Genomic DNA, 22146 nt, shown 5'->3' on the forward strand with positions numbered 1-22146 from the left:
TGGCTTCATTTCCTAGATATGTCAGACTGGGAGAGCATGTGGACCCACTCTGTTGTTGTCCACGTCCGGAATTAAGCTTTCATAAAATGTTTTCAAATAGCTGAGAACTATACTTAAAGCAATATCCCCTGGAATATTCCAGACCAGAATAATAAACCATATTTATTTCAAAAAGAATATGTGATTATATACCACCAAAAAATGTTTAGTACTGCCCGATTTTTCATACTACTACAGTTTATCTGAAAAATCAGATCGTCTTTAAATTCTTTTGAGTAATATATGCACAGTGTCAATTTGCCTCTTTAGACATATTGTGTTGAATGAAAGAAGAGGTTAAAGCAGATGTTAAAAACAAAAGATTTGAATTTGCAAACAGGAATATTTGAAGGAACAGAGTTGCATGCCTCTCTTGAGCCAGGATCTGCTGACCCATTGTTTAAATTCCTTATTTGCCCAGATTGTGATCCTTGATTTGTCAGCACCCTACACATCCTCAAGGAGTTGGCCAAATCGGCACATGTTAAATACATGCATTTCTTCCAATTCAATACTGAGATTTTTGAAGTTTTGAATTCGTTGTCGTCACATTTGTTGAGGACAAAATATCTTCTTTTACTTATTCTGAAATGAAACTGAAATAACAAACTGAAATAACAATGCCGACAGTGTATCAAATACTACAACAAACTTTAACCCTTAATTTATTCATTTGTTTTCTGTTTCAGTGCATGTATCAACTGGTCAATGAGGCTCCCTTCATGTACACCAATGAGCTGGAAACAGTGGCCTCCCTTTGTTTCCGAGCTCTGGATGGCTCCAACTATGATACCCGCTGTGCTGTTGCAAAGCTCCTTGGCAACCTGATGGCCACAGCACAAGCCCCTCGACAACCACAAGGTAGCCATGCATCCCGCCATGCAAGGATTCCTACCTGTCTCAGTTTAGCAGTTCCACGCAAATAACACTAATGCTTAAATGCTGAATGATCTTTTCAATGATAACATGTAATGAGAAAGAGATGCTCCCATACTTCCCTAAGCAGTATAGGGCAGTAGAGTAGCCTAGTGGTTAAAGTGTTGGCTTGTCACATGGAGGGTCTGTGTTTTATCCCCACGTGGTACAATGTGTGAAGGCCACTGTTGTGACCTCTCCTTGGGCGGTGGGGTAGCCTAATGGTTAAAGCGTTTCACGAAGACCGGGTTGAATCCCCACATGGGCACAATGTGTGAAGCCCATTTCTGGTGTCCCCCTCCGTGATGTTGCTGGAATATTGCTAAAAGCGGCGTAAAACCAAACTCAGTCAGTCAGTCAGTCAGTGGTGACCTCTGCAATGATATAGCTGGAATTTTGCTGGACACATTATCCAAATCACTTTAGGTTATATATTTATGTATTTAAACCATTTTTAACAACCAATAGGTAGCATAGGATATAGTCCAACTGGTTAAGCATATTCACCATTCTGTATTACCAGTATGTTGCATAATATGTAAGATCCAGGGGTGGTGGGGTAGCCTAGTGGTTAAAGCCTCCGTTCGTCACGCTGAAGACCCGGGTTCGATTCCCCACATTTGTACAATGTGTGAAGCCCATTTCTGGTGTCCACCACGTTGATATTGCTGGAATATTGCTAAAAGTGGTGTAAAACCACTCACTCACTCACTCACTGTAAGGTCAACTCACTCCAGCTTATATGTGTATATATGTATATGCACCCTGTTTTGGGTCAGAACTTTTTGATGACATGCTCTAAAACATAATGTGTCTGTTCCAGTGAGAGGGCGATCGGTAAAGTTGATGGATGTTCTGAACATCCTAGCTGCGGGTTTCCTTCGAGGGGGTATTGGCTTCCTGAAGGGGTCTACTGCCGGGGAGATGATCAAGGGGACTGGCAATGTCAACAGGGAGATACGTGTTGGAGTCACACACGTAAGTCTACATTGTAGCTTACTTTGATGCATTGTTTATGATACGATGTCCTGCTTGTTGACATAAACCTTCTTTTCCTTGTGCAGGAACACAAAATATAGTCCCCATCAAAAGTTTAGACTCACTAGTGTAAATGTAGCCACTTACTTCAGTCAACATATCTAAACTAGATTTTGCAAAATATTCTATACAGTTTAAGGGTACTGTTTACACATGGACTGATGTATTGTAAAACGAATTCGTAACGTTGAAAAGTTTATTGTCATGAGTTCAATAAATGATTAAACTCAGTGAAAATTGGCGAATTCTTAACAAAACTTTACACCCAAACGCAGCTGTTCACATGCACGATATTTGCACATGCTTTTCAGCAAGTTGATGCATGCTCCTCGTGCAATTCATCTGCATAAGGTTTGCAGTTGGTTCCCCCAAGTTAGTGGAGAAATTCATCTTCGATGTAACCACATGTATATATATATATATAACATATAGTGAGTGTTTTAAGTGAGTCTAAGTGAGGTGTTTTAAGTGAGGTAGTATATAAATGACACAGAGCTACATCATTGTATTCATTTTCTGACATGCCAAGGCTTATGCTCTCATAAAGACAGTTATTGTACTGTTGAAATTTTGAAGTGGATGGATAGATAAATAAATAGATATGTGTTAATGTCAGTCAGTAAGTAAATAAATAAAAGCTAGATGCTCTGTGTATGTTTATAGTACTTCCCTACAACAGTGTCTCTTTAAAAAATTAAGCCACCATCACAAAACACTTACTTGTAGGCTATTGCGTATTAATATCTCAGGTTTTGTAAACAGTGACTGAAGATGTAATTGACAAGATCCGTACATCACTCTTTACACACTGACATTAGGTTATTACTTGTTATAGATCTTGCTCTGTCTGTAATGTATGTTAGGCATTTCATGGCTATGTGAAATAACATTCTCGTAACCGATAAACCCAGGTATCCCTAGACAGGAATAAAGCAGGCTTATACCTATGTGATATAGAGGAATAACCACAATATATTAGCAGCACGTGTAGTGTTATCAAGGAATCCCAGACCTAATTACCATATAATGCCTGGTTTGTGTTTCTAGGAGGTGTGTACTACAGTGTTTATTATGTATGGATACCAGGGAAAGGTGTGTGGTACCTTCCAATAAATACATCAGTTTGCTTGATTAGGTTCACGGTTGTCGAGTCAACGTTCATGGCTGGATGCCTGTTGTTGGATAATGGCCAACGGTGTTGGATGCTTCGTCTACAACTTGTTAAGCTGGCTTTGGGAGCAGGAAAACAGGGTGATGATACACTGTGTGACTTGAGAGATGTTGTGTTGTGGCAGGTAAAGCCCTGGTGGTTCAGTGGTCACATGTGTTGAAATTTGATATCCAGAGATAAGTTATTGTGAAGTTTACATGTTATAAGCTTTTCAATGGGATGAGAGACCGGTTGATGCTCGTATTCTGATACATTGTCACTATCATTGAATTCCTAAGGTAATATTCATCAACTCAAGTTTGTTTGTTTTTTTCAACACTAAGCAAGGGGCGGTTGGGTAGCCTAGTGGGTAAGGCGTTCGCTCGTCACGCCAAAGACTCAGGTTCGATTCCCCACATGGGTACAATGTGTGAAGCCCATTTCTGATGTTCCCTGCCGTGATATTCCTGGAATATTGCTAAAAGCGGCATAAAACCACGCTCACTCACTCACTCAGCACTAAGCAAACACTCACTGACAACTGAAAAACTGGTTGAAGCAGCATTAATTTCAGCATACTCACTCACTTCGTGGAAGTAAGGCAGTAATGAACCAAACTGGTCTCCCAGATGGAAAAGGTTTGCTGTTACTTAGATTCATTTTTGGAAATATTTTAAATTATTGAAATTATTTTATTCATATTGTACAAGCGAAAATGAACAATGAATTATTATTTTTATGAGTTCAAGATAATTAAAAGCAGCAGAAAAAAATGCTGAAACAACAATTTTACTATTCATGAAATAAATATTATGTCAGTCAGTTAAACAATTTTAAACAGTAATATGGTACAACAATTATACAATAGAAAGTAAGAAAGCTTATGGCGCATACCAAAACCACTGATGTTATACCACTAATGGCAGATATTGGTCCGTATCACCTGGTGTAATTCAATACTTATGTACTGGCGCCGATATGAGAACCACATGTCCACAGCCATAGCGTGATGGGGAGGTACCACATGTATTCTCCCTTCACATCACTTGGGGAGGTTCAGGCTGCTGGTTTCATTTGTCTGGTTCACAATATAATTTGTCAAACTAAATTTTCAGTGGTCATGATATGAAAATGGCACCGATGCCACTTTAAAGTGCTCTTTGTTTAGAGTATGGTCGGGACTGAAATGAAAATATACATTAACAAGCACTATACATCAAGTAATGCTTTGAATGAAATGTCAAAGTGATGCTTTCCTTCTGATATGGATTTACGCTGAAGTTGTTACTATTTACAGAAATTTGTTAACAGTTGACGAGACAGTAAGTTTTGTATCGAAATTTCAGTTTCATTTCACATTTTATTCATCAATCAACAATTTCTCACTTATGAAGGAATACAAATATTTATGAAACACCTTCAGCTTGGGGTAGACTGATGTGAGGACTCATCACTGTCAACAAGGAATTATTAAGTAAATTAGAGTATATTTGTTTCAGAAACTACACCCACATTCAAGCACGATTCTGCACCAACAAGCAGAGATTACATCTGTTTTATGCATGTTAGAATCGAGTGGAATGCTGGGAAACATAATTGTCCCTTTCAAACACAACCCGCAAATTTTTGTAGATTCATGTAGATTGTTACTTGAATTCCACTGACTGGTGTTTGAGTCTTGCAACTGATGAAGCACCTGCGCTGTTTATATTTCATCATGGAAGCATGTTAGAAGTGACAACTGCTCATGTTGGTTGGTGCTTGCCACCATGATGGGTATTGCAGGATGCCATGCAGAAACTATATAAACAGTGTTTGTTTGTGCAAGGGATACGCTTAATGACAACGCTGGCCTTGCCAAGTTTGGGCATCTCCCTTCAGACTGTTGGCATAGAATAAAGGGCATAACTGATTGAAGTGTTACATAACTTTATCAGGATTAAAAACATATAGATAGTGGTTTTGTAATTTATTTTTGTTTTGTCTACAAACATGTAGTTATTATTATCAAACATATCCTCATTAAGTTGGTTGAAGAAAACAGTAAATAGACTATAAGTAACATTTGAAGGATATTGATTCAGCCCCTGTTGAAGCACAGTAATGCCCCAGCATGTCATCCTATATATACTCTTAAAAAAAAGTAGGGGAACTTCGTTTTTAATTTACGATTTTAAAAAATGGGAGATTTTAATAGTAAATTAAAATGAAGGGAGATATATCGGAGTCAATCAAGGTTGATGAATAATGAATGGTTTGAGAGTGCATCACCACTTGCACTTCCTTATGACCGTAGTTGTTTGTACAGTAATCGCTCTTGCAAGATGATTGGTGTATCACATCAATTTTGCATATGTACGATTTTCAATTCCAAACAAAAAAATGCAGCAAGAAACAAACACTAACAACTGTGTGGTGCAAGATGATTGTCAAAATTAATGGTCTAGAGTGATTTATCGACCTTGAGAAATGTCAAAATCAAGAATGACACCCCAGGCACGTGTATGGGGCTACTGTGTTGTACATGTGCATCCCATGCGTTGTGTTCAGGGATGGTGATAAAGAGAAATGGTGGTGCTTAAGAGTATATGTGGTAACTTTCTAAATCAGGATTCCATGGGGAGACTGTTACTGGAACCAGATAACGATGAATATACTATAAGTAATTAACCATTTATCATTTAATGAATAATTATTCAGCCACTGTTGAAGCATAGTAGTGCCCCAACATGTCATCCCATATATGTGATAACTTTATAAATCAGGATTCCACTGGGATTCTGGCTTGAACCATTCTTCAGAAACCTATGCTTGTTATAAGAAATGGCAGAACAGATCAGAAGTTCAGACTAAAAGGCTTTGCAGATTGTCGTTTTGGTTGGTTGGTTTGTTGCTGAATGCCGCACTCAGCAATATTCCAGCTATATGGCGGTGGTCTCTAAATAATTGAGTCTGGACCAGACAATACAGTGATCAACATCATCAGCATCGATCAACGCAACTGGGATATGATGACGTGTCAACCAAGTCAACGAGCCTGACCACCCAATCGCTTTAATCGCCGCTTACAACAATCATGGGTTGCTGAAGACCAATTCTAACCCGGACCTTCACGGGTACTTGTGGATTGTGTCAGCATTCCCAGACAGTAATATCAATCACTTGATTGTATGGTTCAAAATTGACTGTTTGCAGTCAGATGTCCCTGATTTTTCCAGTGCAATGTTTTCATACTGTCTATATTACTTGCAATGAAACAATGTCTTCACAAGCCATAAAAGGCAAACTTCTTTACTCTGGCACTGGGAATTTATTTCTTTTCAAACTTTTCCACAGGACCTTACTCACTGTGGGCGTGTAGTCAGGGGACATTAATGTCCTGTAAATGTATATAAATAGCTCTTTCATAAAAATGGTCCTGATGTGTTGGTGATTCATATGGTGTGATTTTAGCAGCCATGTTGGTGGAATGACTCACACATACTTCTTTGTCCCCTGTACAATGTTTTCTTATTTGATAGGAAACAAATTTCCTCATGCCAACTAGGAAATTGCTCCAGCTTGTACACAGGTCTGGATTGTGTGGGGGTGGAAACAGAAACATGCTTTGATAAACTGATTCGAAGCAAATGCTGTTTTTATTAATGTTCAGGCCATTTGTGTTCCTCAGGGGATTCAAGTCTTGCTTGTCATAAGGAAAAAAACAAAGTAGGATGGACAGGCTGCAGTTGTCAACATTCTGTATGTTGTTTAACTCCGCACTCAGCAATTTTCCAGCTATATGGCGGCAGTAGGTCTGGACCAGACAATCCAGTGACCATCATCATGAGCATCAATCTTTGCAAGTGGGAAACGATGACATGTGTCAACCAAGTCAGCGAGCCTGACCACCCGATCCTGTTAGTCTCATCTTATGACAAGCATCGGTTACTGAAGACCGGTTCTTCCCCACATCTTCACGGGTGGTCACCTTTGTGATTTGTCTTCAAGCATTCAGCCACTGGTCTACATGGTATAGATTAGGTTGTATTCAGGCTGCTGTAATGCAGTTGTAGAACAGTTCACATGGTCTTATACAATACTGGGCGGTGGGGTAGCCTAGTGGTTAAAGCCTTGGCTCGTCACGCCGAAGGGGTAGCCTAGTGAGTGAAGCCCATTTCTGGTGTCCCCGCCATGATGTTGCTGGAATATTGCTAAAAGCGGCGTAAAACCAAACTCAGTCAGTCAGTTATACAATGCTCATGAAAGTTGTGGTCATGTTGTGGAATGTTGTTTTACTCTCCTGTCACCAATATTTCAGTTGTATAATAGCTTCCTATTACTGCTGAAGTCCTTAGCAAGAGAAACTATTGGTTGATAGCATGACATTGATCCATCCATTCAGGGTATGTCGGCCGAGACACAAAGTTATGTTGTTTATGCTGAACAGATCTCTTTGATCATCCAAACCTAACAGAGCTAGAGTTGCTGCATCCTTTTTCCATTGCACACATCTTCAAATAGGCATCGGGGCGGTCGGGTAGTCCAGTGGTGAAAGCATTGGCTCGTCACGCCGAAGACCCGGGTTCGAATCCCCACATGGGTACAGTGAGTGAAGCCCATTTCTGGTGTCCCCCGCCATGATGTTGCTGGAATATTGCTAAAAGCGGCGTAAAACCAAACTCAGTCAGTCAGTTATACAATGCTCATGAAAGTTGTGGTCATGTTGTGGAATGTTGTTTTACTCTCCTGTCACCAATATTTCAGTTGTATCATAGCTTCCTATTACTGCTGAAGTCCTTAGCAAGAGAAACTATTGGTTGATAGCATGACATTGATCCATCCATTCAGGGTATGTTGGCCGAGACACAAAGTTATGTTGTTTATGCTGAACAGATCTCTTTGATCATCCAAACCTAACAGAGCTAGAGTTGCTGCATCCTTTTTCCATTGCACACATCTTCAAATAGGCATCGGGGCGGTCGGGTAGCCCAGTGGTTGAAAGCATTGGCTTGTCACGCCGAAGACCTGGGTTCGATTCCCCACATGGGTACAATGTGTGAAGCCCATTTCTTGTGTCCCCTGCCGTGATATTGCTGGAATATTGCTAAAAGTGGTGTAAAACCATACTCACTCACTCACTCACTCACTCAAATAGGCATCAATTATAAAATGTTGTTAAAACCTAAACATCTCTTCTTTTATCACTCCAAATATGTATGCTACCTTTCATTGAAAGTGAAGTTTGAATAAGGATTCAAGAACAGTTTTTGAAAGATTATTCATCTCACATCACTGTTGTAGAAGTGCAGATCATGAATCTGCTTACTTTTCTAATGGAATAATCGGTAGCCACTTGATATGGACTTACTAAGAAAGCACCAAATGTTGACTGGATGAGGGATATGGCAACCAGAACTATACTGGCACCCAGTCAGCCAGGTCCCACCCTGTAACAACTGGATCCCTGTATTAATCAGCTTCTGAGACAGGCGTGCTGTACTTGCCCTCATATCCTCACGGGTCAGGAGGCTGTATGTTATGATAATGACCAAAGGAGAAATAAATAATGTAAAACTTGTGAGCTGTTGCCCATAACTGAGGGCTTGATGTCATGTGTTATTGTTGTGGTTTTTGTGTGACTTCAGACATTTGACCCTTTCTATTGCATGTTAATTATGTGAGTGAATTGAGTTCTGTTTTACACTGCTTTTAGCAGTATTCCATCAATATCATGGCAGGGGACACCAGAAATGGGCTTCATACATTGTACCCGTGAGGGGAATCGAACCCCAGGTCTTCGACATGAGGAGCAAATGCTTTAACCACTAGGCTACCTGACCGCCCGTATCAGTTATGAAATGCATACTTAATCCAGAACATAATTTACAAATGAAAAATAAGGCATGAATGTATACAAGGATGCTGTGTAAGATTAAAACTGAAATATATTGTTGTGATATTTCTTGTATGCACATAAATTCAGGAATGTTTTTCTGTGAACTTTTGACATATCTGACACTTAGTGATAATGTACAATGATGCTGTACAGCGATCATGTAAGACATTGCACTATGGGCCCGATGAATGACGTACATATGTACAGAATAAGGAACTAATGTTGATGCCAATGTGGCCAGTATTCCCTGGAGTTCCATAAGACACAAACCTCAGGTGAGAGCTGTTATTTACAATGAGAGATGTGTAGTGCTCATGGAGATTGTGGGAGATTGGTGATGATAGAAATAGGACTTTGATGAACCAGTGGCAGCTGGTTGCCATATGATTCGGTCATGTAGAAAGGCCAGGGGTCAATTGGAGCATTATGAGAAGGAGGAGTAGGTTGGCATAACATATCTAGATCATCAAAGTGATGATGGATAGATACAAGAGGGGTTTGCAGGTCATCTTGGCAGGTGCTTGACCTGAGGGCGAGGAAAGGTGGGGGGACAGGGAAGGGAGGATGATTGGGCCAGTGGGATTTGTTTAATGTTACAGTAATGTGTCTGTTGTTGCTTCTGTGTGGATGGTCTGATGTATTTTGATACATATCTCGTATTTTTTCCAAAATTAATGGTACAATATGCAAGTAATTAATCAAATAGATAAGATAAATCTTTATCTAGTCTGTATTTATCACATAAAATGACAATGAAATAATATGAAAGATAAAATAAATGTGTTTTACTAAAGCAACACAAAAAGACAAAATGATGACTAAGATAAGATTGAATAGATAGTGTCAGATAGTTTTTAAGAAATTGGATAACAATGTACCAGTATGTTTGATGCAACTGAAGTAGAAAAGTTGTTTATTTCTGGGTCTAAATGTCAGTCTATACTCAAGGGTTGTCAGTCATTTTCAGTCTAAGTTTAGAAGATGTGAACCAGAGACATTGTCTTTGCATCATTAAGATAACCATTTTCTTTAAGAGTCAGCAACCATGTCTAGAACATATCATACATCAATTCATTATGTATGTTAGAACTGTTCAGTATCCCTGAGAATTGGTTTCAGCAACCCATGCTTGTCGTAAGAGGCAACTTATGGGATCGGGTGGTCAGGTTTGCTGACTTGGTTGACACATATCATCATATAACAATTGTGTAGATCGATGCTATACCAAAAGACGTTAAAATATGGTACTTGTTGGTCCCTGCCTGGCGCTTGGCATTAATGGGTACAACAAGGACTGGTCGGCTTGGAGTCAGTATAATGTGTCTGAGTGAGGTATTCATGCTTCACTGCAGCATAGTATCTCAGTGGGCTAGCACTATAAAACCAGCTGAAGTCTGGGCTAGTACAAGCAGCTGCACATACACATACACACGCATGCACGTCGTCATATGAGCGAAATATTCTCAAGCATGACGTTAAACCCAATTTCACCTCACCTCACCTCACCTCACCTCACCTCACCTCACCTCACCTCACCTAGATCGTTGCTCATGCTGTTGATCACTGGATTGTCTGAATATTGGTGAGTGAGACGTTACACAACAAACAAACATAACATCAACATGTATCCATGAGCCTGGTCCCTTTCAGCAGTGTAAGACATTTTTATTTTCAACAGTTGGCAAAATTACCTGCTACAGAGTTGCCATCTACCAAACAGTAAAACCATGAATACAGTAGTTACAGTGATCAATAATAACATATATTATTAAAGTAGAACTTGGGCACAACCTCTGCCATCCACTTCCTCCTGCACTGATGTCAACTCCACAAGTAAGTCTCTCAGTCTGAGTAATGTTTAAATGGTAGCTAGTTATTTTAGCATCAATTACTAAATTAGGTTTTAAGTTAACCTTTCATCATGAGATTGTATATTTAGATTGTCTACATTAACTTGGCATGTAAACCTATGACAGAATATATACCATTACAGCTGCCCTTCAATATAGATCATAGAGATAACAAATTGTTTATTAGAGATGAATCTCAGTTACCAATATCAGTTACCAATATCAGTTACCAATATCAGTTATCAATATCATTTACCAATATCAGTTATCAATATCAGTTATCAATATCAGTTATCAATATCAGTTACCAATATCAGTTACCAATATCAGTTATCAATATCAGTTACCAATATCAGTTATCAATATCAGTTACCAATATCAATATCAGTTACCAATATCAGTTATCAATATCAGTTACCAATATCAGTTACCAATATCAGTTATCAATATCAGTTACCAATATCAGTTATCAATATCAGTTACCAATATCAGTTACCAATATCAGTTACCAATATCAGTTATCAATATCAGTTATCAGTTACCAATATCAGTTATCAATATCAGTTATCAATATCAGTTACCAATATCAGTTATCAATATCAGTTATCTATAAATATAAAGAACTGTTAACAAAACTGAAAAAAAGTTTTAAAAATCAATTTATTTCATGTCACTGATGATTAACCAAACATTAATGTTCTTGGAAAATGAAACTTAGTTGCACTTATCTTGAGATCTGTAATCTTTACTGAATTAAATTTATATTTGATAAACCTTCCATGTGTTTTTGTTCAGTATATATAATTAGATTTAAACTGCACCTAACATGTACAGGAAGTACCAGTTGACTGTAGTTTTCTCACACACTCTCAAGTGTTTGTCATTCTGTTCCTTGATGGAAAACCCATGGAATATTATAAGATTGGTCTAGGTTCACTAATGACGCCCGAGATGAAGAATGTTAAAGGTTCATTTTAAGAATTAAGTAAAATTCATTAGTGTTCCCAACAGTTTATTTCAGCAGCACAATATATAAATCATAATATTCGGCATTTCAGCATGCTTATCTTATCTTACTTGAACATATAGATAAAATATATGTGATAAAATCCAAAAGGAGCCCAGAATATTTCATAATTTTAGGGAGGTCTGAGGCAATCATTGCAAACTTGAGTTGGACACCTGTCTAATTTATTTCCTTGGGTCTAGGGGGCGGTGGGGTAGCCTAATGGTTAAAGCGTTGGCTCGTCACGCCGAAGACCCGGGTTCGATTCCCCACATGAGTAAAATGTGTGAAACCCATTTCTGGTGTCCCCCGCCGTGATATTGCTGAAATATTGCTAAAAGTGGTGTAAAAAAACTCACTCACTCAATCCTTGGGTCTAGGAGACAGACCCTTGAGTATAGAGCAATGTTCCTGTGGACATATGGAAGTACTTGTACCAAGGATAACCAGTCAACCTGGTGTAGAAATGCTTGGCCTGAATGAAATCTGCCTGGTGTCAACTACCATAGTGGAAGGGTTTGTTTGCACTGGAGTATTCCCACAGCGATCAGTTTACACTTGGTGGCAGTTGCCTTGCCCCCCAGATATTATTTGAGAGTTGTCACTTAGCTGTCTGTATTGTTGTGAAATATCGCTGTTATGTAATCACATTTGAGAGGACAGGTTTAGTGAGATTCCCTTCAACATTGTAAATATACTTGACATTTTGATGCTAGGATGTGTGAACATGGTGTTTAAAAACGCAAAACCCTAGAGATGTTTGAAACTTTAAGGAGGAGATTTCAGTGTTGATTTTTTTAGAATGCGGTCCCCAAGATAAATGAGAAAGAGTGTCTTCTGTTTTCTTTGCACATGTTTTTGAAACAAACTCTACTTTGGTCTGTCATAGGAAACCTTTTGTATGGCATTTTTGCCAGTTCAACAATTGTTGGTTTACATGTTCTTGGGTGTTCTAAAGCAGTAGGTCACAACTGCCACTACAATCAGTGGTTGGAAGATGTGTCGTGACGGCTGTGTGTCATGGTACCATGTTAGTGAGGATGTTTTTCATGCTCTCAGTCGCTAGTTTGCCCTGTCAAGATATATAGGCTATTGTGATATGGCTCGACTAATGCACATTAAGGCATAAAACAAAGTTCATTAACCCAACAAACTGTTCATTCTCTCTCATATAACAGATAATGTCGTGCTAATATCTTAGGTATCTATCACCTATATCACTATGTGTTTGTGATTGAGTTGTGAGGCACCTGACTTGGTTAACACATCCCAGTGGTGTAGATCGATGCTCATGATGTTGATCACTGGATTGTCTGGTTCAGACTTTATTATTTACAGCCACCTCCACATAGCTGGAATGCCACATTAAAAAATTAACAATAAAAACAAGCCTGTTACCCAGTTGTCAATGTATTTGCAGGCATACGTGGAGTTCATCAAGTGCATGGGCGGCCTGTGGCTGGAGAGGAACATCTCCGTCTTCCTGAACCACATCCTGGAGGTTGTCGCTAATCCAAGGGCCACTCCATCGCACGTAGACGCTGTGTACGCCAGAAAGTGTGTCCTCTTTATAATCCGCTCGGCCATTGGGGGCATGCTTGGAGAAAAAGCACAGATAGCAGCAGCCAAAGAGATATGTCAGATCATCATCAAACAAATGAACTCAGTTGGTAAGAGTGCATTTAGTAATGATGTGTCATAGGAAGCACGATCATAAGTATGATTGAATGCTTGAACGATTCTTCCAGTAGGATTCTGGTATGGAAAAAGTATGATTGAATCATAATGTTCTCTTTGACTCTTGAACTTCCTTTGTAAATAGGTGACTCTTCCTGTGAGGATTCTGGGTCATGGAAACTTGGTGACTTAAGTACCATGTTTGTGATGAACTTTGATGAGGAAATGTTAAAACAGTTTGTGATCTTGCTGAATGGTGGTTCACTGCCATTGGTGTCCATGTTGTCAGGTGACTGGTGGGTCACTGGGCTGTGACTTGGTGACTTATAGGTGACTGTAATATGGCTTGGATTTTGCTGACTGAAAACTAAAACAACAGAGTCCATTTTTCATTTCACTTAAGTCTTCTCTTTAATGTACAAATATTATTTAATGTACCAATTGAGTGACGGGAAACATGTTCAAGCACATTTAAGTTGCTCTCAGAATAACAAAAGCAAGATTTATGGATGAATAGTAGGGAGTATTCACCTGACGGAGCAAGCATACACTCCAAAACATGCTATTCACAATATAGAAGTTGACATCCATAAATCTTGCTTCTCTTATGCATTCCACTTCTAAATGCCCTTCAAAGATTTGCTCTCAAAATGTTCACAGTTGTACTAAACTTAGTAAACATTTATGGCAACTGTTCATAATTCTATGCTCAGGTGAAGCTACCATCGACGCTGCTGAAGGGAAATCCCAGGGTGCAGACCTCACCGCCAGTCAGCATGTGTTGGTGTGTGCGCTACATGAACTCGGCAGTCTGGTGCTCAGGCTGGGCAGCTCAGCAAGTCCACTTGTTGCTGAGCCTGCTACAGGTGAGGGACAGTATAATAAATAATAATGATAATAATTATGCACTTTTATAGCACCTAATGTCCAACCAGTGCTGCTCAGTGGTGCTTTGACATAACAAAACAGCTGATAGAAACTGCAAAGCAATGGAGATGAATTAAAGAGTGTAAGCGTCTTGAAAGAGAGGCGTTTTGAAAGAGTGTCTTGAACAGATCGAGGGTTGCTGCAGATCTGAAGCTAAGAGGAATAGTGTTCCATAGAGCATGAGCAGCAGCTGAGAAAGGTCTCTCTCCCATGGATGTCTTGGTGACTGAGCAGACAACTTGGATATGTTTTCTGATCTCAGTGATCTGGTATATGCTTAAGGTATTTGTGATGCAAAGGATCTTGAAAATTATTCGCTGCTTTAAGGGGTGCCTTAATCGGTTAGTCTTTGCTGTTGGTTTTGTGACCTTTTTGGAAACTTTTTAGTTCGTCGTCTTGCTGAACTGGCCTGTTTTTGTGTTTTTATAAGATTGTCAGCTCTTTCTGTCCTGCTGAGTTTGCTCCATTTTAGAAACATGTTTTTTTATGAAAACAATTCAGTCAGTTAGCTGAAGTAACTACTATAATCTTAGGAGGCTGTATTAGCAGCTCCAGTTGAAAGGTTTCAGGAGACGCACACCAAAAAAGGTACATTCGTCCGTTCAGACCGATGATTTCAGTTAAGTTTAGACCTGGATATGAGCTGAGCCATCCGAATTTTGTCCATGTGTAAGACATGCTTTCATAACCACTGTGACCACATTCAGAGAAGGGTTATATTTGACAGCCACAAGTGACTCAGTGTCATGTATGTTTTAAGGACCTTTTGAATCTGATTAGTAGACTAGGTGATGAAGTCACTGATTAGTAGATTTAAGGCTGTAACACCAGGGCAGGGTAGCCATTGATCTGTTTATCGAGACACTTTCTTGACATCATCTGGACAGAACAGGACCTTCCAGACACACTTCATTTAATCTAGGATCCTATCTAACTCAGTTTATTGTGATTGCTAGTCGGTGAGCATTTACTGTTTGTCATAGCATCGTTTAGGGTATTAGAAGCACTGCCTTATCAGACTGAGACAACACTGTGTTTGTCTGAGGAGTACTGGGTCAATAGTCAGAGTGATAGCAGGAGTAATATCACTGATTTACACGGGTCAGTTTAGTGGAATATATTTTGTGATGTTTTCACATTGTTGTGTTGTATGTGATACACACATGTCCAGGGCGATTGATTCCTTGACTTCTTTGAGAAAACTGAATATTTGGCAAGGGAGTGGAGCTAGACAAACCATATTTAAGCCCATTCAGACATTGTTGATACTAAAGTTGTACCTGTTGAAACCTAGTCTAGTATTGGACAGTCATTGTCTATGAAGCAGACAGACTCTAAGCCCAATGATCCCTCGACCATAGAGGAACACACACACTGAAACCCTAATATGTGAAGTCTGTGAAAGTTAACTGCCATATAGCTGCAATATTGCTGAGTGTGGCGTTGAACAACAAACAAAAACAAACTATGACAGTTAAAAGATTTGTATGGGGTAAACCATAGCAGAAAATAATCTCACTATTGCCATTGGATTAGAAACATATGGCATATGGAAATGTTCATAATTCAGGACAAGTCATTACCAAACTCACAAGTCATCCCCATCCAATCCCATCCCCCACCAGTCGCTACCCCCACCTTCCCACCCCCTTCAAAACAAAGGCACAAGAAGAATTTTAAAAAGATTTAAGGTTAGTGCCTAAAAATTACCATTTTCTTGAATTTTGTATTCTGTTCACTCACTTTCTTTGCCATTTTGACTTTCTTTTTATCAAATGCCAAAGGATGCAGTTGAGGTTGAAGGAGGACATCTTGTTTATATCACAAGGGTGTTGTTTTTCTTACTGGAGAAAGACCCATCACTGCTATCTCCTCAATATCTTCAATGTCCTGGCTCAGATGTTAAGGAGTCATCAGTCAATAGGTGACATGACTTATCTCCCCTGTCAATCACTTCCTGAACAGACACTGTTCATCAGCCAGACCCGATGGTGGTAATTATACTGACAGAGATAGCTAACAAAAATGGAAAAATTATAGGAATTATCTGTCTCTGTCCTAAAAATTCATGAGTTATGTGTTAAGGAAAGTTATCTCTACTGATGAAGTGATGGGAGCTGTATCCGACATTGCTTGGGAGTTTGCCCAGGAGTAATGCTGCACTGATAAGCATCATGCCAACTTTCTATTCTTTGCCCATGTATCAGGACATTATCAAAATGAGAATATTCAGAAAAAGATAAATGATGTCTGGTTTCTGATGTAGCCGATCTCATTTAACTTCACCAGTACATTCAAAGCAGAGTTAACGAAATGCCCTCATTTCCAGTATACAAAATCATTTATTTGTAAAATGCATTGCAGTCAAAGTGTTTTGTCATCAAATTAACAGGTATGTGTTACATTAACTGCTTTAAATTCAGGCTTAAGTTAATGATTAAAAATAGTTTTTATCTACGACAGTGACTTTTTATCTCTTCTTCTCTCTCTCTCTCTCTTCTCTCCTCCCCCTGGGCATGTAATGTGGGGGGATATAGTTGATAGCTTGTCCGTCCGTAATCATTTCACTTCTGGAGCATAACTAAGAAACCATTCAATATTTTTCAACAAAAATTGGTATATATATAAAACAGAACCTAAAGTGATGCCTTTTGCTATTTACAGGTTTTGGGCATTTTTCTTTTTCTGGATTTCCATAGAAACAATTTTGACTTAGCCTCAAAAAGGGGTGGATTTTGTTTCCAGAGCATAACTCATATTATATAAATTCACTCAATATCTATCAGCAGAACTTGGCAATATGTGAGGCAGTGGTGCCTTTTGCTATTTGCAGATTTTTGGCATTTTATTTTTCCTGGTTTCCATGGAAACGATTGGGACTTAGTCTCAAAATGGAGGGGTGGGCTTTGTTGCCGGAGCACAACTTGAAAACCGTTCAATATCTTTCAACAAAACTTGGCAGATATATCAAACGGACCTTGAAGTGGTGGCTTTTGCTATTTGCAGATTATTGGCATTTATATTTTTCATGATTTCTGTGGAAACGATTTGGACTTAGTCTGAAAAATTCAAGTTCAAGTAACTGTCAGATGATTTGTTCTTTCAAATTTGTTGGGGCTGGGGGGATTTTTCATCTTCTGATGACTCTTATTCAAACCGAGTTTAGAAGTATTTCAGCATTGCTTTCAGTACAGTAATGTTTAAGATTAAAACATCTTTCTATTTAAATGAATTGGGAAAGTTTAATTTGAATATGTGATTTTTTACTGAAATTGCTTCAGACTTGGCTTTATCTTCTTTGAACAGGTCTATATAGACCAGTGAATCTTTTGCTAATTTTCAATAATATGTATAATTAACTGTCAGTCAGTATGTCAATATATCAATCATTAACTGTTATTGAAATACTTCATAATGTATTTGCAAGTGTTGAAATAACTCGAATAAAACAGCAAAGTTTCCGAAGCGGAGTTCCCATTCTAACCCTGCTTGTTATTCACAGGTATCATTGAGCCAGTGGTGTCTGTGCTGATTCATCCAAGTCATGCAGCCCGTCTGTCAGCATCCTGGTGTCTGGGCAGCATAGCTGTAGCGCTGCCGTCACAGTTGACGCCCCTGCTGGACCGGTGTGTGGAGAGGATGGAGAAGCTAAAGTCGTCCCCGGAGGCAGTGTCCGGCTACAGCAGCGCTCTAGCAGCACTTCTTGGAGGGGTCTACCAGTGCCCTCTAGGCATTCCACATGCAAAAGGAAAGGTAAGTAGTTTTGTCATTATGATCTGTTAATAATCAAACCTTAAATCCATACAAACCAATGGTTGATAACGTGAGCAACAGGCAATGTTATGTGGCACAATATTTGTATCACAGAAGTCTGTGTGAGAAGATAGTGAGACATGATACCCTTCCATGTTTCATTTATCATGATTCCCGACATATTAAGTCTTTAATTATCCCCCATTAATTTAAATGGATTGGTGTGTGTGTGTGTGTGTGTGTGTGTGTGTGTGTGTGTGTGTGTAACGATTCACTCGCATATTTGGTGAATCGAGAATAGCCCTTCATGAATTCATTTGTTATATTTATTGTTTTTTTAAGGGAGCATGTTTTACTTGAACCCTTGTGTACTTTTGGAAAGTGAGATATGCAAGAATTGAATATGTACTAGCCTTGCAGTAGTGCAAGTGTGAGTTTGCCAAGGCCACACATGGTACTGTCATCTATAACTATTACATACCAAATTTGAGTGTCATGAGATCACTGGTTATTGATGTGACAAATTAACACTGTCAACATGGGCGTTCCATATTGTACATCAATCACTTAACTACAATATTGTATTCATGAATAATTATTCGTATTCGTTACCCAATATTCATGATACGTATCATATTCACCACATAGTGTATTCGTTGCAGTCCTAGTGTGTGGTTCTTTCGTATTTCCCTTTTCTTTTTGTCTCAAGACTCATGTTTAATCTTGAGAAATAGTCACAGTGTTACAATAAAAACCCATGTTTAAATCCTTCATTGTTCTAATTTCAGCAAATCTTCACAATAGCAGAGGAGTTGTTGAGGACAGCGTCCCAGAACAGCCGTTTGTCTCTGCAGAGAACCCAGTCAGGCTGGCTTCTGCTTGGCGCCCTCATGACTCTAGGTACAGCTGTACTCTGCCTTCTTCCTGGACTGATGCTCAGACATATAGAGACTGAATAATTTCTGAATAGAATTGCAATATCTAATATCTGTCTAATACCCTGTGTTACTAGACAGTATCTGAATCAGAAGTAGAGGCGTATAAGTCCACAGTTTTACTGCCATAGGAGGGACACAGGTTGTCCAAAGTTGCATGCCTTAGTTGTATCAGGATCAGCTATCTCCAAATTCTAGAATCTTTGATTATTATTTATAGTTTGTCAGCACCATACTTATTCTCATTGCTTTTATGTTAGTGTTGAATGTCTAGAGTCTGCTTTGATTCATGCTTTCCTCTCCAGCCGAACAGGCACATTATGGTAAAGCTGAAACTCCTTTTCAAAGCAGGATTTATCCAAACCAGCTCCATCTAGTCACATTGTATATTGACTATATTAGAAATATTTGAATATTGATTCGGATTTGACGCTGCTTCTGCTCACAGAATAATGACTCTGATATTACAGGTCAGTCAGTCGTCAAGAACCATCTTCCCCGAATGTTGCTGTTGTGGCGGAATGCCTTCCCACGATCCAGTCGAGAGCTGGAGTCGGAGAAGGTGCGGGGTGACGCCTTCACGTGGCAGGTTACGCTGGAGGGAAGAGCCGGTGCTCTTGGAGGTGAGGACAGACGATAACATGATAATGTCACCAAACATAATACTGGAGGTTAGGGTTGGTGTTGATTGTCAGTTTTATCATCTCTTATGAGATAAATCTACCATGAAGCTGCCTCACCCTGCTTTGCAGACCATTGTGATGTCATAGGTTACCATAGCATCACACACAAACGACATCTCTGATTCTGAAGATGGTCAGCTCTACTGTTTACACTATGTAGTTATTATCGCTTATATGTGCTTATTTAGCCATTAAAAAGGAATTACACTCATTAACATTTGCCCATTTTATTATCAGCCAATCAGGAAACAATAGTGCATTAATGATCATGACTTATTTTTATGAAATAATTCTCGAATAAACTGCCGTGGATTCACATGCAATATATTTATCTTATGGCATGTGCATGTTTCAGCTATGCACAGTTTCCTTCTGTATTGTCGGGAGTTGGTCACAGAAGATGTCATTCGCCGTCTGCTTGCACCGATGGAGTGTGCATTGCTGATGTTGTCTCAGTAAGTCATCCTGAGGTCATGATATTCTATCAGTGTGCTGGTTGTTAAAACTTAAAGATATTCTTTCCTTTCTGTAATTTGCAGTCTGTAAACTGTGGTTTGAAATGGTTTCAGTGTTGTGTTCAACTTTCAGCCTGCCTAGCATCATCAAGCTGTATGGCCCCCACTTAAAGGCCAGCGCTGCCATGGTGAGACTGAGGGTGTACGACGTGTTGTCACTGCTGCCGCCAGAGTCTTTTGATGGTAGGTTCAGTGTCTCATACGACTACTAGTAAACAGCGGATGACCCTGTCAGATTCCAGGTTCAGATATGTCACCTAGCAACCTTTCCCGTCATCACAGGTCATGGAAGGATCAGGTGGTGATTGTCATTGTACCAAAGGCAGATTATATACATTCATGGGCTGCTGTGTTATAGCTGGAATATTGGTGCAGTGTTAACAACGACAAAGAAAGAAATATTTGAATAATCAAATGTAATATATAAATTATAGTGTGGAATACTTGCATATTTTCTGATGACGTCACTTGGATTCTGTGGCAGAATGGTAATCCAGAATCCAGTGCTCATCATAATAATAGTGTGTGTCATCCTTTACAGTGATTGTTCACTTGTGTCCATGGGTTTAAAGACCATTGTGACATGGCTGGAATATCTGCAGATATGTGCTTTAAACAACAATCAGCCACTCATTTACTGTCATCTAGAATGTAAATCTCAAAATTTTATACTGAAATATTAACAAACCGAGACTGGTTTGTATTACAATGGGGTGGGTAGTTGGAACTCACTCTCAATTTGTGTGCAAATATAGTTCCAGTTGATGTTCTGTTACCCTGAGTATATATGTAAACAGTGTGGTTTTAGGAATGTTCCCGATGTTGTTACCTGGAGTATATATGTTAACAGTGTGGGTTTGTTGTAGGAATGTTCCCGATATTGTTACCTGGAGTATATATGTTAACAGTGTGGGTTCGTTGTAGGAATGTTCCCGATATTGTTACCTGGAGTATATATGTTAACAGTGTGGGTTCGTTGTAGGAATGTTCCTGATATTGTTACCTGGAGTATATATGTAAACAGTGTGGGTTTCGTTGTAGGAATGTTCCCGATATTGTTACCTGGAGTATATATGTAAACAGTGTGGGTTCGTTGTAGGAATGTTCTCGATGTTGTTACCTGGAGTATATATGTAAACAGTGTGGTTTGTTGTAGGAATGTTCCGATGTTGTTTACCCGGAGTATATATGTTAACAGTGTGGTTTGTTGTAGGAATGTTCCCGATATTGTTACCTGGAGTATATATGTTAACAGTGTGGTTTGTTGTAGGAATGTTCCGATATTGTTACCTGGAGTATATATGTAAACAGTGTGGGTTCGTTGTAGGAATGTTCCCGATATTGTTACCTGGAGTATATATGTAAACAGTGTGGGTTCGTTGTAGGAATGTTCCCGATGTTGTTACCTGGAGTATATATGTAAACAGTGTGGGTTCGTTGTAGGAATGTTCCCGATATTGTTACCTGGAGTATATATGTAAACAGTGTGGGTTCGTTGTAGGAATGTTCCTGATATTGTTACCTGGAGTATATATGTAAACAGTGTGGGTTCGTTGTAGGAATGTTCCGATATTGTTACCTGGAGTATATATGTAAACAGTGTGGTTTTGTTGTAGGAATGTTCCTGATGTTGTTACCTGGAGTATATATGTAAACAGTGTGGGTTTGTTGTAGGAATGTTCCGATATTGTTACCTGGAGTATATATGTTAATGGATTTGTGGTTTGTTGTAGGAATGTTCCAGTGATATTGTTACCTGGAGTATATATGTAAACAGTGT

The 22146-nt window shown here is 39.1% G+C and overlaps 1 protein-coding gene across 5 annotated transcripts in view; it reads left to right on the top strand.

The window, feature by feature from the left end:
* The window catches only part of LOC124283712 (HEAT repeat-containing protein 5B-like), a 133060-nt gene that overhangs the window by 99468 nt on the left and 11446 nt on the right, over positions 1-22146 (top strand). For all 5 annotated transcript variants that reach the window (XM_046719728.1, XM_046719732.1, XM_046719730.1 and 2 more), the window contains exons 6-14: positions 729-900; positions 1778-1932; positions 13297-13546; positions 14267-14419; positions 17983-18233; positions 19022-19133; positions 19639-19791; positions 20207-20306; positions 20440-20549. In XM_046719728.1, coding sequence (XP_046575684.1) covers positions 729-900; positions 1778-1932; positions 13297-13546; positions 14267-14419; positions 17983-18233; positions 19022-19133; positions 19639-19791; positions 20207-20306; positions 20440-20549 — 1456 coding nt within the window. The remainder of the gene's footprint in view (positions 1-728; positions 901-1777; positions 1933-13296; positions 13547-14266; positions 14420-17982; positions 18234-19021; positions 19134-19638; positions 19792-20206; positions 20307-20439; positions 20550-22146) is intronic.

Source organism: Haliotis rubra, unplaced genomic scaffold (genome assembly GCF_003918875.1).
Source record: "Haliotis rubra isolate DU_JTF1 unplaced genomic scaffold, ASM391887v1 Scf32, whole genome shotgun sequence".
Taxonomy (NCBI): domain Eukaryota; kingdom Metazoa; phylum Mollusca; class Gastropoda; order Lepetellida; family Haliotidae; genus Haliotis; species Haliotis rubra.